We start from the raw sequence: 13,953 nt of genomic DNA on the forward strand, positions 1-13,953 counted from the left end.
TATTCCTATTTCGTATGGCTGAAGGTACACCTATCAAATCTCATATTGATGGGTTTTACTCTATTATCATGGATTTGCAAAATATTGATGCTAAGGTTGAAGATGAAGACCAAGCCCTTTTGTTACTATGTTCCTTACCACCCTCATATAAGTCTTTCAGAGAGTCACTCATCTATGGAAGAGACACCATTAGTACTGAAGATGTTAAAAAAATCATTACTCTCTAAAGTGGTCATTGATAAAAACTTGACTATAAATAGGGGTGATAGTCAAGACTCTGGATTGCTTGCAAGAGGGAGGTCTAAGGATAAGGGCTCAAATAGTAAACCGAAGTCTAAATCGAAATCTAGACATAATAAGAATTTGACCTGCAACTACTGTCACAAGAAAGGACACATTAAGTTAGAATGCTATGAGTTGAAAAAACAAAAACCATAATGAAGAAAAGAAAAAGAATTAACTCTGCAGAGGTTGGTGTGGCCAAGGATGAGAATGTTGATGTTCTCTTAGTGACAGATGACAGAACCAGACCCAAGGATGAATGGATTCTGGATTCAGGTTGTTCCTACCATGTGTCCCAACAAGGATTGGTTCTCCACCTACAAATCTATCATTGGTGGAGTTGTATTGATGGGTAATAATGCCCCTGTCAAACTGTGGGAAAAGGAACAATTAGAATCAAAATGCATGATGGTGTTGTGAGAACATTGACAAATGTACATCATGTATTGGACTTAAAGAAAAATCGCATCTCCCTTGGCACTCTAGATGCTAATGGGTGTAAGTATTCAACTGAAGGTGGAGTTCTAAAAGTCAGTAAGGGTGCTCTTGTTGTGATGAAAGGCATGAGGATAGGAAGTCTGTATGTGCTACAAGGTACTACTATCACAGGTTCAGTTGCAATTTCTACATCATCTTTATCTGAGTCTGACACCACCAAGTTATGGCACATGAGGCTAGGACATATGAGTAAAAGGGGACTAATTGTATTAAGCAAGAGAGGTCTTCTTTGTGGCCAAAGTACAGGAAAGCTTGACTTTTGTGAACATTGTGTTTTTGGGAAGCAGAAAAGAACCTGCTTTAGTACAACCGTTCACAAGGCGAATGGCACTTTGGATTATGTTCACTCATATTTATGGGGACCATCACAAGTTCCATCAAAGAATGGTGCTCGGTATCTTCTTATCATCATCGATGACTACTCTAGGAAGGTAAGGGTTTATTTTCTGAAGCATAAGAATGATGTATTTATGACTTTTAAACAGTGGAAAACATTGCTTGAAAAGCAAACATGAAGGCAGGTCAAGCGATTGAGAACAGATAATGGTTTAGAATTTTGTGAAAATGAATTTAATGAGTTCTACAAAAATGAAGGCATTGTAAGGCATCATACTATTGTCAAAACACCATAGCAAAATGAAGTTGCAGAACGTATGAACAGAACTCTACTAGAGAGAGCAAGGTGCATGTTGTCAAATGTTGGTCTCTCCAAGGATTTTTGGGCGGAAGCAGTTAATATGACTTGTCACCTAGTAAATCGATCTCCATCTACAGCCAATTTTTTATGAATGAATGGTATTTTATTAAATAGAGATAGAAATAGTACAAGCATGAAGAACCCTAAGAGGAGGCACAAGGTGTTTCCTCCCCTTAAAGGTGGTTCTAAACCCAACTCTTTTCAGATTGCAGTTACAAATTAGTCAAAAACAGAGAATCCCTTGAAGCCCCTTGTTTAGCTAAAGAATCTGCCGATCTACTAAGACACTGAAAGCTAACTGACATGGTTCTCGTAAGCCATTTGACTTTTTTGATGATGTCCTTATATCCCCAAACAACAATTTCTAGGTCCGACATCCATCCCACTATCACCTTGGAGTCTCCTTCAACTATCAAATCAGTCACACCAAGTTGGTTGGTAATATGTAATCCTTGTACCACAGCTAATACCTCAGCCCTTGTAGTCTCCATAACCCACTGGACCTGAGAATAAGGATAGAATGTTGCCATCCTTATTCCTCAAGATCCCTCCTATACCCGAAGGTCCTAGATTGCCTTGACTGCTCCCATCAAAGTTCAACTTTACAACTCCTTCTGGAGGGGGTAACCAACTTGCTTGTGTCCTATTTCTCTTGGATGATGTGGAGGCCACTACTGCCCAACTCCTTCGAAGGTCATCACTAGAGTAATCCGCAAAGAGATCAGTAGTTTTTAGCCAAAGGATTTCCCTTGTCACTATGCAATCCTTTATTTCAGCAATGCTTCTCTCCTCCTGGAAAATTCTGGCATTTCTTTCCTCCCAAGTGGTCCATAAGAGGGCTGTTGTTGAGGGCCCGGGAATAGGATCTCGTCACGGGTCGGTCCACGGGAAAAACCTCCTTTTTTCCCTTGTTCCTTCATGCTCATGAAGAACCTATCTTGGCGCCTTTGGTGATTTGTCCAAGAGATCACCAACTCTCCTAACTCACTCTTGACTGAATAATTTGATATCTCATTCAATAATGGGGTCTCCTTAAATAGGAGACTACAAGAGTCCTAATCAAAGGGAGTCTCCTTGCTGAATAGGGAGACTTCCAGTTCTATCTTGCTAAGGATTAGATAAGCAAAGCCTAATCTAATAAGCTACTAACAAGGTAAGATAAGCTAAGCTAATCCTAATCTGATAAGCTATTAACAAGATAAGATAAGAGATAAGAACAATAAGATAAGAACAAGCAAAATGAGCTAATCTAATCTAGATAAGGCTGTTGTTGCCGAACTGGGTAGGATGAGCATCACTGAATCCTTGCTGCTGCTGGCGGTGGGCCCGGGGCCTGTTGCTGCCGGCGGCGATGGTACGTCTTCCCGAGGAAGGCATCCATAACATTACTCCCCTCCTGGACTACGAGCTTGTCCTCAAGCTCGAAAGCTGGATATGTGGCTTGGAACTCTACCAATGGGATCCATGTGACTTCTGTTGGTGGTAGATCACACCATTCCACCAAGACTTCAAGGATTCCACGATTGAAACAAGAGCGGGTGACAGTTTTAGGCTGGGGGACCAGTTTGCCATCTTTCAAGGGTGGCAGGGAGGGAACTTGGTCCAGGGGAACACCCGTAAATGGTTTCAGCAAGGAGATGTTGAAGACATCATGAATTCGGCAAGTCTCTGGCAATTCCAGCTGGTAGGCCACACTGCCAATCCGTCTCAGAACCTTGTAGGGCCCATAGAACTTAGGGGCCAGCTTTGGGGCAGCCTTGTGGCGCAAGGAGCGCTGCCGGTAGGGCTGGAGCTTCAACCAAACAAATTGTCCTGGATCGAACAACAGTTCCCGGTGGTGCTTATCATGGTGGAGCTTCATGCGGAGCTGGGCCTGCTGTAAGCGCATGCGGACGTCGGTGAGGAGGGCGTCGCGGTCCTGTAAAGAGTGATCGATTGCGTCCAAGCGAGTAGATCCGGGCTCGTAGGACAGCAAGCGGGGAGGATCCCTGCTGTAAACAACGCGAAAGGGAGTCATGCCGAGGGAGGAATGGTAGGTTGTGTTGTAGCAGTACTCGGCCCAAAGAAGCCATTCCAACCACCGTCGAGGTTGATCGCCTACGAAACAGCGGAGATACATCTCGATAGTGCGGTTAACCACTTCCGTCTGACCGTCGGTTTGTGGCCGGTAAGCTGATGAGTAGGCCAGGGTGGTGTCGTGTAGTCGAAATAACTCTTTCCAGAAGGCACTAGTGAAGACCGGGTCTCTATCGCTGACGATGGATTCCGGCAACCCATGTAAGCGAAAGATATGTGTAAAGAAGGCGAGGGCAACCGAAGTGGCACTGTACGGGTGTGATAGAGGAATGAAGTGCGCATATTTAGAGAAGCGGTCGACCACCACAAAGAGAACTGATTTGCCCCCTACCTTGGGAAGTCCCTCAATGAAGTCCATGGAGATGTCGGCCCAGATCTGCGATGGGATGGAAAGGGGCTGAAGGAGGCATGCCGGGTGTAGGTTTTCCCATTTGTGCTGTTGGCATGTGGAGCAATTTTGGACAAAATCTCGAATAGAAGTCTTCATACCTCGCCAATGGAAATCAGTCCGGACGCGGTGTAGTGTTTTTTGAATGCCCTCATGGATGGAGTTATGGATGTTGGTGATGATGGTGGGAATCAACGGGCAGTCTGCTGGAAGATGGACTCGTCCCTTATACAGTACCAACCAGTCGTGAAGTGACCAATCGGGGTCGGCCGTGCCGGTCTGGATCTTCTGCAGTAAGAGCGACCATTCCGGGGACTGTGGTGCTGCCTTCTTAATGTCGTCAAACAGAAAGATCCGAGGTTGGGAAATGCTACATAGAACCATCGCGTCTTCTTCTCGCCTAGACAAGGCATCAGCTGCGCGATTAGAGGATCCCGCCTTATATTCCACCCGGAAGTCAAACCCGAGCAGTTTGCTAACCCAATGCTGTTGAGGGGAAGTAGTGAGACGCTGCTCTAATAGATATTTGAGGCTGTAATGATTAGTTTTGACGATGAACGACCGCCCCCACAAATATGGCCTCCAGTGTTGGATGGCTCGGGCAAGGCCGATTAGTTCGCGCTCATAGGCTGGAAGCTTCAGATGCCGGTCGGCCAATCTGCGGCTGAAGAAAGCGATCGGGTGCCCTTGCTGCTGTAGTACGGCCCCGATACCCACTCCGGAAGCATCGCACTCGACTGTAAATTCGAGGGCGAAATTAGGTAATTGCAGGACGGGTTGAAGACAGTGCATTTCGCAGTGACAGAAAAGCTTCATCAGCTGCGTCGTCCCACCGGAAGAAGTTTCTCTTCAACAGGTTGGTTAACGGGGCTGCCAACACTCCATAGTTCTGTACAAATTTGCGGTAGTAACCCGTTAAACCGAGGAACCCGTGTAGGGCCTTGGCGGATTGAGGTTTGGGCCATTCTGTTATAGCCTGAATCTTGGAACTATCAACTGTTACACCCTGCCCATGGATGATGTGGCCGAGGTAAAGAACCTGTCGTTCCCCGAAGGAGCACTTAGACCGTTTCAGGAATAAGCTGTGTTGGTGTAGGAGTACGAAAACGGTCCTCAGATGGTGCACATGCTCTACCCATGATTTGCTGTAAACGAGGATATCATCAAAGAAAACTAAAACAAATTTGCGCAGATGGGGCTGGAATACCTCGTTCATTAGTGCCTGAAATGTAGATGGTGCATTGGAGAGTCCGAATGGCATGACTAAAAATTCGAAGTGGCCATGGTGGGTGCAAAAAGCAGTCTTCTTCACGTCACCGGGAGCCATGCGAACTTGGAAATATCCGGACCTGAGGTCCAACTTAGAGAAATACTGGGCACCATGCAACTCGTCTAACAGTTCGTCCACAACGGGAATAGGGAACTTATCTTTGATCGTCTGGTCATTGAGTTCTCTATAGTCAACACAGAACCTCCACGTTCCATCCTGCTTCGCCACCAACAGAACCGGCGAAGAGAAGGGGGAGTGACTTTTGCGTATGATCCCTTGGTTCAGCATCGTTGTACATTGTTTTTCTATCTCATCCTTCTGTAAGTGAGGGTAGCGATAAGGCCTGACAACGACTAGTGCTGAACCCGCCACCAAAGGAATACGATGGTCGCAAGCTCGGGAAGGGGGAAGGCCCTTCGGTTCCTGGAACAGATCTGAAAACTCGGCGAGAAGTTTTTCCATGGCTGCCGGTTCTGTCTGGAGTGCATGAACCTGCGGTGTCTTTTCTTTAACCCTGCAACCGTGCCATGAAACTTGCTTGCCATTCAGGTGGAAGGTCATGGTGAGTGCGCTGAAGTCCCACAAAATCGGGCCTAGGGTAATTAACCATTTGACCCTGAGAACAATATCGAACCCATCCAACGAGAGTACAAATAAATCAACAAGAATTAGTTCATAATTGACCTGTACTGGGACGTCCTTACAAATCCCTGGACAGTGAACTTTTTCACCATTTGCGACGGCTACCTGTAGTCGCGGCCGGAGTTCCATTGGTAGTTTTAACTGCAGGGCTGCATGTTCACTTATGAAGTTGTGTGTGCTTCCTGAATCAACAAGAATGCGCACCGGCTGACCTACGATCTGTGCCTGTAACTGCATGGTCTGAGAGGTTTTAATACCGGTGATCGCATGGAGAGAGATCTCTGGTTCGAATGTGACGGGTTCCCCTTCCTCCTCCTCTTGCTCATCTATGAGAAGGCAAAAAAGCCTCTTGCATCTATGTCCTGCCGAGTAGAGGTCATCACAGTTGAAACATTGACCTCACGCTCGGCGCTCTGCCATTTCTGCCCAGGTCAAGCGCTTGATGGGAGGAGTGACCATGTTACTGCCTGTACTTGTCACTGCTCTAGAGGTGGTGGTCGTGGGAGGCTTCATTTCCCGGTTGGTAGCAGAAGAGGGGGTCATTGCTGCTGGTCTTGGGGGCACCCACGAGTTCGGTGGATGACCCACATTAAAAATTCCACGGCTGAGCTGCAGCTTGCGCTCAAATGCGCGAGCTAAGTTCATGGCTGTGACCAAATTTGGGGGATTCTGCATCTCGACATCCACTCGCTGGGGTTCTACTAACCCTGCTGCGAACATATCCACTTGCTGGTCTGGTCGCACGGAGGATGCCCTCGCAAGGAGGGTTTGGAACTGTCGCTGGTATTCAGCAACTGTTCTGGTCTGTTTAAGGTTAATTAGCTCGCCCAGTGGGTTGCTGGTCAATGGGGGTCCGAACCGAAGAAGGCAATAGGATTTAAACTGGGGCCAACTGAGCCTAGGTTCTTCTTGCTCTAACCGATAAAACCAAAGTTGTGCTTCTTCTGTTAAATGAAAGGCGGCTAGGCTTACCTTGTCCTGGTCATTTGTCCGTTGATTTCGGAAGAACTGCTCGCAGCGATACAGCCAGCCTAGTGGGTCTCGTTGCCGTTGTACGATGGGAACTCCAGCCTGCTGTACTTGGGGATGATGGCTGCTCCATGGCCGACGGACTGCTGTTCGCCGGAAGACTTCGGCAAGTCTGGCCGGCGGTCGTTAGCTGTTGTCCCTCCGTCAGAGTTCCTTTTCCTACTGGAAAGAAGCATCTCCATTAGTCGTCGTAGTTCTCGCACTTCACCCTTGATCTCACGAACTTCGGAGCTGGTCTCCACGAGTTGGTGCTCGAGGTCGTGGACCCTGGAAGGTAGCTGCTCCAGATCTCCCATGACGCCTTGCTCTGATACCAAGTTGTTGAGGGCCCGGGAATAGGATCTCGTCACGGGTCGGTCCACGGGGAAAACCTCCTGTTTTCCCTTGTTCCTTCCTGCTCGTGAAGAACCTATCTTGGCGCCTTCGGTGATTTGTCCAAGAGATCACCAACTCTCCCAACTCACTCTTGACTGAATAATTTGATATCTCATTCAATAATGGGGTCTCCTTAAATAGGAGACTACAAGAGTCCTAATCAAAGGGAGTCTCCTTGCTGAATAGGGAGACTTCCAGTTCTATCTTGCTAAGGATAAGATAAGCTAATCCTAATCTAATAAGCTACTAACAAGATAAGATAAGCTAAGCTAATCCTAATCTGATAAGCTATTAACAAGATAAGATAAGAGATAAGAACAATAAGATAAGAACAAGCAAAATGAGCTAATCTAATCTAGATAAGGCTGTTGTTGCCGAACTGGGTAGGATGAGCATCACTGAATCCTTGCTGCTACTGGCGGTGGGCCCGGGGCCTGTTGCTGCCGGCGGCGATGGTACGTCTTCCCGAGGAAGGCATCCATAACAGCTGCCCTAATACATTTCCATATTACTTTCCCTCTCTTTGTTGGCCAACCGAAAAAAAGACGGATCAAAAAGCAAATTTACTTCAGAAGGCAAGTTCCACCTATCCCCAAACAACATAAAAACCTAATTCCAAATATTTACTGTAAAAGAGCAAGAAATCAGTAGGTGATAACGGTCCTCATTCTGCACTTTACATAAAATGCACCAATTGGGGTACAAGCATGAATAAGGTCTCTTTTTTTGTACACTGTCCACAGTATTAATTTTACCATAATACACTTCCCAACAAAAACCAGCAATTTTAGGTGGAATCTCCATCTACAGCCATTGAGTGTAAGACTCCAGAAGAAGTATGGTCTGGCAACCCTCCTGATTACTCAAACTAGAAAATATTTGGTTGTCCAGCATATGCACATGTTAATGAAGGCAAGCTTGAGCCTAGGGCCAAGAAGTGCATATTTCTTGGTTATGTTTCAGGTGTGAAGGGATATAGATTGTGGTGTCCTGATCCTAAACCACCAAAATTCATAGTTAGCAGAGATGTTACTTTTGATGAATCTGCTATGCTTCGCCCGAAAAATGAATCTTCTATTTCTTGTAATGCAGATAAAACACAAGGTTCAAGAAAGAAGGTGGAGTTAGAAGTTAGAAGTTCTTCCTCACCTTAGTTTACATCAGTCCAGGTGCCCATTTCTATTGAGATAGAAGAACATGTACAAGAGGAAGAAGAGGAGGAGCAATATTCTATTGCTAGAGGCAGAACAAGGAGAGAGGTTAGACCACCTCAAAGATATGGTTATGCTGATCTGGTTGCCTATGCATTATCAGTTGTAGAGAATGTTAATGTTACAGAACCTAATACTTATGCAGAAGCTATCTCATCTGTTAATTCTGTTAAGTGGTTGACAGCTATGCATGAAGAGATTGAATCCTTGCATAAGAACCAAACTTGGGAGTTGGTAAGACCATCTAAGGGAAAGAAGATTGCTGGATGCAAATGGGCTTTCAAAAGGAAAGAAGGTACTCCAGGCGTAGAGGATGCTAGATATAAAGCATGACTGATTGCAAAAGGTTACAGTAGGTACAAGGTGTTGATTTTAATGATGTTTCCTCACTAATTAGACATAGATCCATTCGTGTTTTTCTTACTTTGGTTGCCATGCATAATTTGGAATTAGAACAATTAGATGTTAAAACTGCTTTCTTGCATGGAGAACTTGATGAACAGATTTATATGCATCAACCTAAGGGTTTTGTTGTTGAAGGGAAGGAAGACCATGTTGGCTTGTTAAAGAAATCTTTGTATGGCTTAAAATAGTCTCCCAGACAATGGTATAGAAGATTTGACTCTTTTATGGTGGCTCTTGGGTATTCCAAATGCAAGTATGATAGTTGTGTTTATTTCAAGAAACTTACGAATAATTCTTTTGTTTACTTGCTACTTTATGTTGATGATATGCTTATTGCAACAAAAGAAATATCTGAGATCAACAAATTAAAAACACAGTTGAGTGGTGAGTTTGAAATGAAAGATTTGGGCACAACAAAGAAAATTCTTGGCATGGAGATTCAAAGGGACCAAAAAGCAAGGAAGTTGTATTTGACAAAACAAAAGTATGTTGAGAAGGTCTTAGAGCGCTTTGGCATGAAAGATGCCAAACCAGTAAGTACTCCTATTGCAGCCCACGTTAGACCTTCAACAAATTTATCACCACAGACAGATGAAGAAGAAAAATATATGTCACGTGTCCCCTACTCCAGTGCAGTTGGGAGTATAATGTATGCCATGGTTTGTACACGACCTAACATTTCACATGTAGTTAGTGTGGTGAGCAGATATATGTCATGTCTTAACAAGACACATTAGTAGGCAGTGAAGTGGATTCTCAGATACTTGAAAGGAACATCAAATACTTGTTTGGAGTTTGGGAGGAGTAGTGAGAGTTTGATGGGTTATGTTGATTCAGATTATGCAGGTGATCTTAACAGTTTGATTGGTGGTTGTGTTGTTAGTTGGAAAGCTACTTTATAGTCTACAATTGCCTTATCTACTACTGAAGTTGAGTATATGGCAGTGACAAAGGTAGTTAAAGAAGTTATTTGGTTGAGAGGTTTGTTTGGTGAACTCAGTTTGGGTCCAAAGGTGACAGTCGTCTACTATGATAGTCAAAGTGCTATTCATCTAACCAAGGATCAAATGTACCATGAGAGGATAAAACACATTGATGTGAGGTACCATTTTGTCCGTGATGTTGTAGAACAAGGAGATATTATTGTAAAGAAGATTGGTATTGCAGATAACCCAGCTAATATGTTAACAAAGCCTCTTCCTGTGGCTAAGTTCAAGCATTGCTTGGACCTGATTGGTGTTTACAACATTTGAGTTTGCCCGTTGGGGCTTTTGTTGGAGAAGGTGAAAAGAGATTGCTATTCTGTGATGCTTGAGAGAATTCAAGCCAAGGTGGAGATTTGTTATGTTTGTGCCTTGAATTCTTTGTGGCAACCCGCTTTATGAATTCGCCCCGAAATAATTTGAGAAAAACACGAAGGCAAAATTTCATAGTGGTTTGTGGTGAAGGCGTAGGCCCATAGCCCACCACAAATCACCATTGGGGGTGGGGGGCGTAGCCCCCATGGCAATATGAACCCGATCCATATTCAGCTTATAGGTCCGAACCAAATACGAAGAGTTATGTATTTTTCGGGGGTTTTCTCTCTTCCATACTTTGCCTTTGTCTTGTGAGAGTGTGAGACATTGAGTGTAGTTTGGGGTTTAGGGTTTATTCTGTGAGTGAGATTGTGAGTGCACAACTCTGTATTTCTTCTCCATTGCCGACTACATAGTGGATTTCTACTCCTCATTCGCCCGTGGACATAGGCTATAAGCCGAACCACATAAATCTGTGTGTTCTTTGTGCTTACTTCTCTTTATCCCTGTTTTACTTTCATTTTTGAATGCCATTCGAATCGGTTTTTCTTGGGTTTCTTGTAACACAAACACTTTTGAAACCTGGACTGTTCTAGGAGTTTTCTGATTGTCGAATCTTCTTACAGTGTTGGGGTTCTTCTTCAGCTCCCTTAGACCCCTTTGACCTTAATTGATTCTTCCAGTTCCAAAACCACATTTCTCTCAAAAAACTGGTCCTGTGCCACCTCTCCCTCTTTTCTACAACCAACACCAGCTCCTTTAAACGGACTTAGATTTTTTTGGATCAACATCGATACCATTCTCTTTGGAACAGAAACTAGAATTTCCTTTATCCTCCAAAGGCATCAGATATCTTTCCTCCAAATCTTTAAACATTTTTTTAGCAAAACCTCCCCTTCAATAATATGTAACCCCAAATATTTACCAACTTCTACCTCTATTTGCACCACTTTTTCCAAATGAACTATCCCTTCAATTGCATGAGTTTCATCCAGAATCACTTCCTCATCATCAGAGTCCCTCCCTTTATTTTTCGTATCCTCAATTGCAACCTCCTTCTGTAATGGCTTTGTTCTGTATCTTCTAGATTTTTATACATTTTTTTGCACCAACTTCTTCTCTAGGCCTTTGATCTTCTCCTTCATCCCCATCTTGGACCTTCATGTGACTGTCCTTCCCGTTATTTACCTGATTGCTCACTCCTCGAGAATTTCTCACTCCATTACCTTCCCTGTTACCCTCCCTCTCTTCGTCTGCCACCCCTTCCTTATTATCTTTGTGTGACTCAACAACAAGCTCCATGACAACATCACCCTCACCAATCCCCAACAAAGCCCCTTCAATCACCCTCAAAGCTGAAACAACCGTCCCACTACCATCTCTAATTCCCCCATTTGTGGTTAATGACTACAAAACTTTGTTTTACCTATGCACACAGCAAATCCACAAACTGAGGATGGTATGAATGAGAATGTTGAGATGATAATAGGCAAGAATAGGGAGAATAATACCACAAATGAGTATTTTCAATGGAATGCATTGGAGTAATTTGATGCATGTGCAACGTTCTGAGGCTCCATTTGTTTGCAGTACAAATTTCATTTCTAGTAGTGTAAATAAGGAGTGAAAATGAGATGAGTGTAAATCCTCGTTTACTTTTGCTTCAGATTTGACTTTTTTTTGTTTGTTTGCAAGAAATAAAATAAGAGGTAAAATGATACTTTATATGAAAGAGAATGAAGGTAGGAGGAAGCTTATCTGTTTGGGAGGAGTAAGGTAGGAAGCAAATCAATGTGGTCTCCACTTCATATGAGAGAGAATTAAGACAAAAGGAAAATGGTGCAAATTTTGCATCAGGTAAGAGCGCAAATCATAGTTATAAATAAACAAATGCAAAAATGAACCAGGTGCAGAACTTGTACTGGTTCAGATTTGCATTGCAAACAAACAGAACCTAAAGGACAAAGGAAACCCAATTTGAACCTCAGTTAAGCTAGTGAGAAAAGATTTAGCAGCTAATTAGTTAACATAAATGTGCCCCTACATAGCTCGAAATAGAGGAATGACCGACGACATGAAGGTAACCACACATGGGTAGGATTATAAGCATGACTGAAATAATGACATCAATTAAAGAAGATTGACCTGTTACCACTTCTTCTAATTGTTTTATGTATGACTCCTGTATGGACCCACAAGACAAATTTCCAACTATTTTACTCCCATTCAACACCAAAAAAAATCTAAAAATATCCAAACAGTAGCACCAGCAGAAGGCATCTGAGATAACATTTATTGATTGGAAAAATAGGATCAGAAGTAGCTCCCACCAGTCACACTCCATTCCATAACCTTTCTTCAGTAACACTTCAGGTGCCATATAATCAAGAGTTCCCACAGTAGAATAGGCCTGTAGAACAAATACATAATGATAAATTCAACATAAATAGGATGCACATATAAGCAACATACAAGAAACAAAATCTTATATTTTTTTAATAGAAAGTCATTTATATTAACAATGGATATGGAACTAAACAAAAACAGGATTCTTGTAGCCAACCCCATATAGTTGGGATAACTGGATAAGGCTTATGTGATGATGAATTGAAAGTCATTTATCAACAAACTTGAAACATAGCAAGAAAAATACAACAATTGTATCATAGAACAAAGATATTACCAGCACACGTCGATTGCGTTTCCACTGTTGTAGTTGTTCTTTTGGCATCAACCAAGGTGCCCTATCATAGGTGGGATGGCCTTCAGTTTCAGTTTTTGCGGATTCCTGTACAAGTGCCTCATTTTCCAACAGAAATGATGAATATTTAAAACCTAGGGGTTTGCACAAGCCAAAATCTGAGAGTTTTACATGCCCATTTTTGTCCAATAACAAATTATCTGGCTTTATGTCCCTGCAGGCAGGAAAAAGAATGGTGAATGCAGCTCAACAATTCATTAGGAAAGCTTCTCAATTTGAAAGAAAGCTAAACCTAAAGCTTCACAATTAAAGAACTTCAATGCATAACCCATGCTCCATGGTTTTTAACATGCACCTAATCTCAAGTTATCAACCCATGGTGGACACCTGTTAAATCTAAGCAAAAAAAATTACAAAATAGAGGAAAAAATTTACAAAATAGAGGAAAAGGAAAATGTATTAAAAATGACAAGAAAAAGAAATGAACAAAAAGAATAGAGGATCAACATGCCATTTCATTTGCTTTATTGATATCTCCCATTTGTTCCTCCATGTTTCCTTATACATCTCCTATTCTATGTGGAACTATGCCATTTCACAACAGAAACACATTTTCTTGGTAATGAGAACAAAACTTCATTAGAAGCAGCAGTCAGGAAACATAATTGAAAAGCCATGGTTTAAGAGGTACCAGGGAATACAAAGAGATCTGACAGAAAAACAAAAAAGGAAAATCAGTAGTTGCTGATGCTGATAGTGTAGTGGATCAACATGGCATCAATAACCATTCTGCCAATAATTTGGTATGGAAAAGAAATCTGGAATCATATGAATATTTTGCATAGATTTATGGGATTTAGAAGTAGAATATATGTTGAAATCTAGAAAATTGGAAGACAAGGAACTAATGCAGATGGCTTATATCTAGGGGTCTGCTATTGGGGGGCAGACAATTGTAAGATACTTTGAGATAACTTGGGTCTTCCATTAGCCTGTTCTGAGCTATCTGAAGCTGAGTTACCTCTTCTTAAGTTTTTCTGGAATTTTACATTAATAACTTTCTGGTTGATCTGTTATTGAT

The 13,953-nt window shown here is 42.8% G+C and overlaps 1 protein-coding gene across 2 annotated transcripts in view; it reads right to left on the bottom strand.

Moving 5' to 3' along the window:
- Positions 1-13,953, bottom strand: part of LOC104606382 (uncharacterized) — a 35,639-nt gene that overhangs the window by 16,752 nt on the left and 4,934 nt on the right. For both annotated transcript variants that reach the window (XM_010271543.3, XM_088887878.1), the window contains 2 exons: positions 12,855-13,086; positions 12,502-12,581 (listed from right to left, as the gene is read on the bottom strand). In XM_010271543.3, coding sequence (XP_010269845.1) covers positions 12,502-12,581; positions 12,855-13,086 — 312 coding nt within the window. The remainder of the gene's footprint in view (positions 1-12,501; positions 12,582-12,854; positions 13,087-13,953) is intronic.

Source organism: Nelumbo nucifera, chromosome 5 (genome assembly GCF_055504915.1).
Source record: "Nelumbo nucifera cultivar China Antique chromosome 5, China Antique-T2T, whole genome shotgun sequence".
Lineage (NCBI taxonomy): Eukaryota > Viridiplantae > Streptophyta > Magnoliopsida > Proteales > Nelumbonaceae > Nelumbo > Nelumbo nucifera.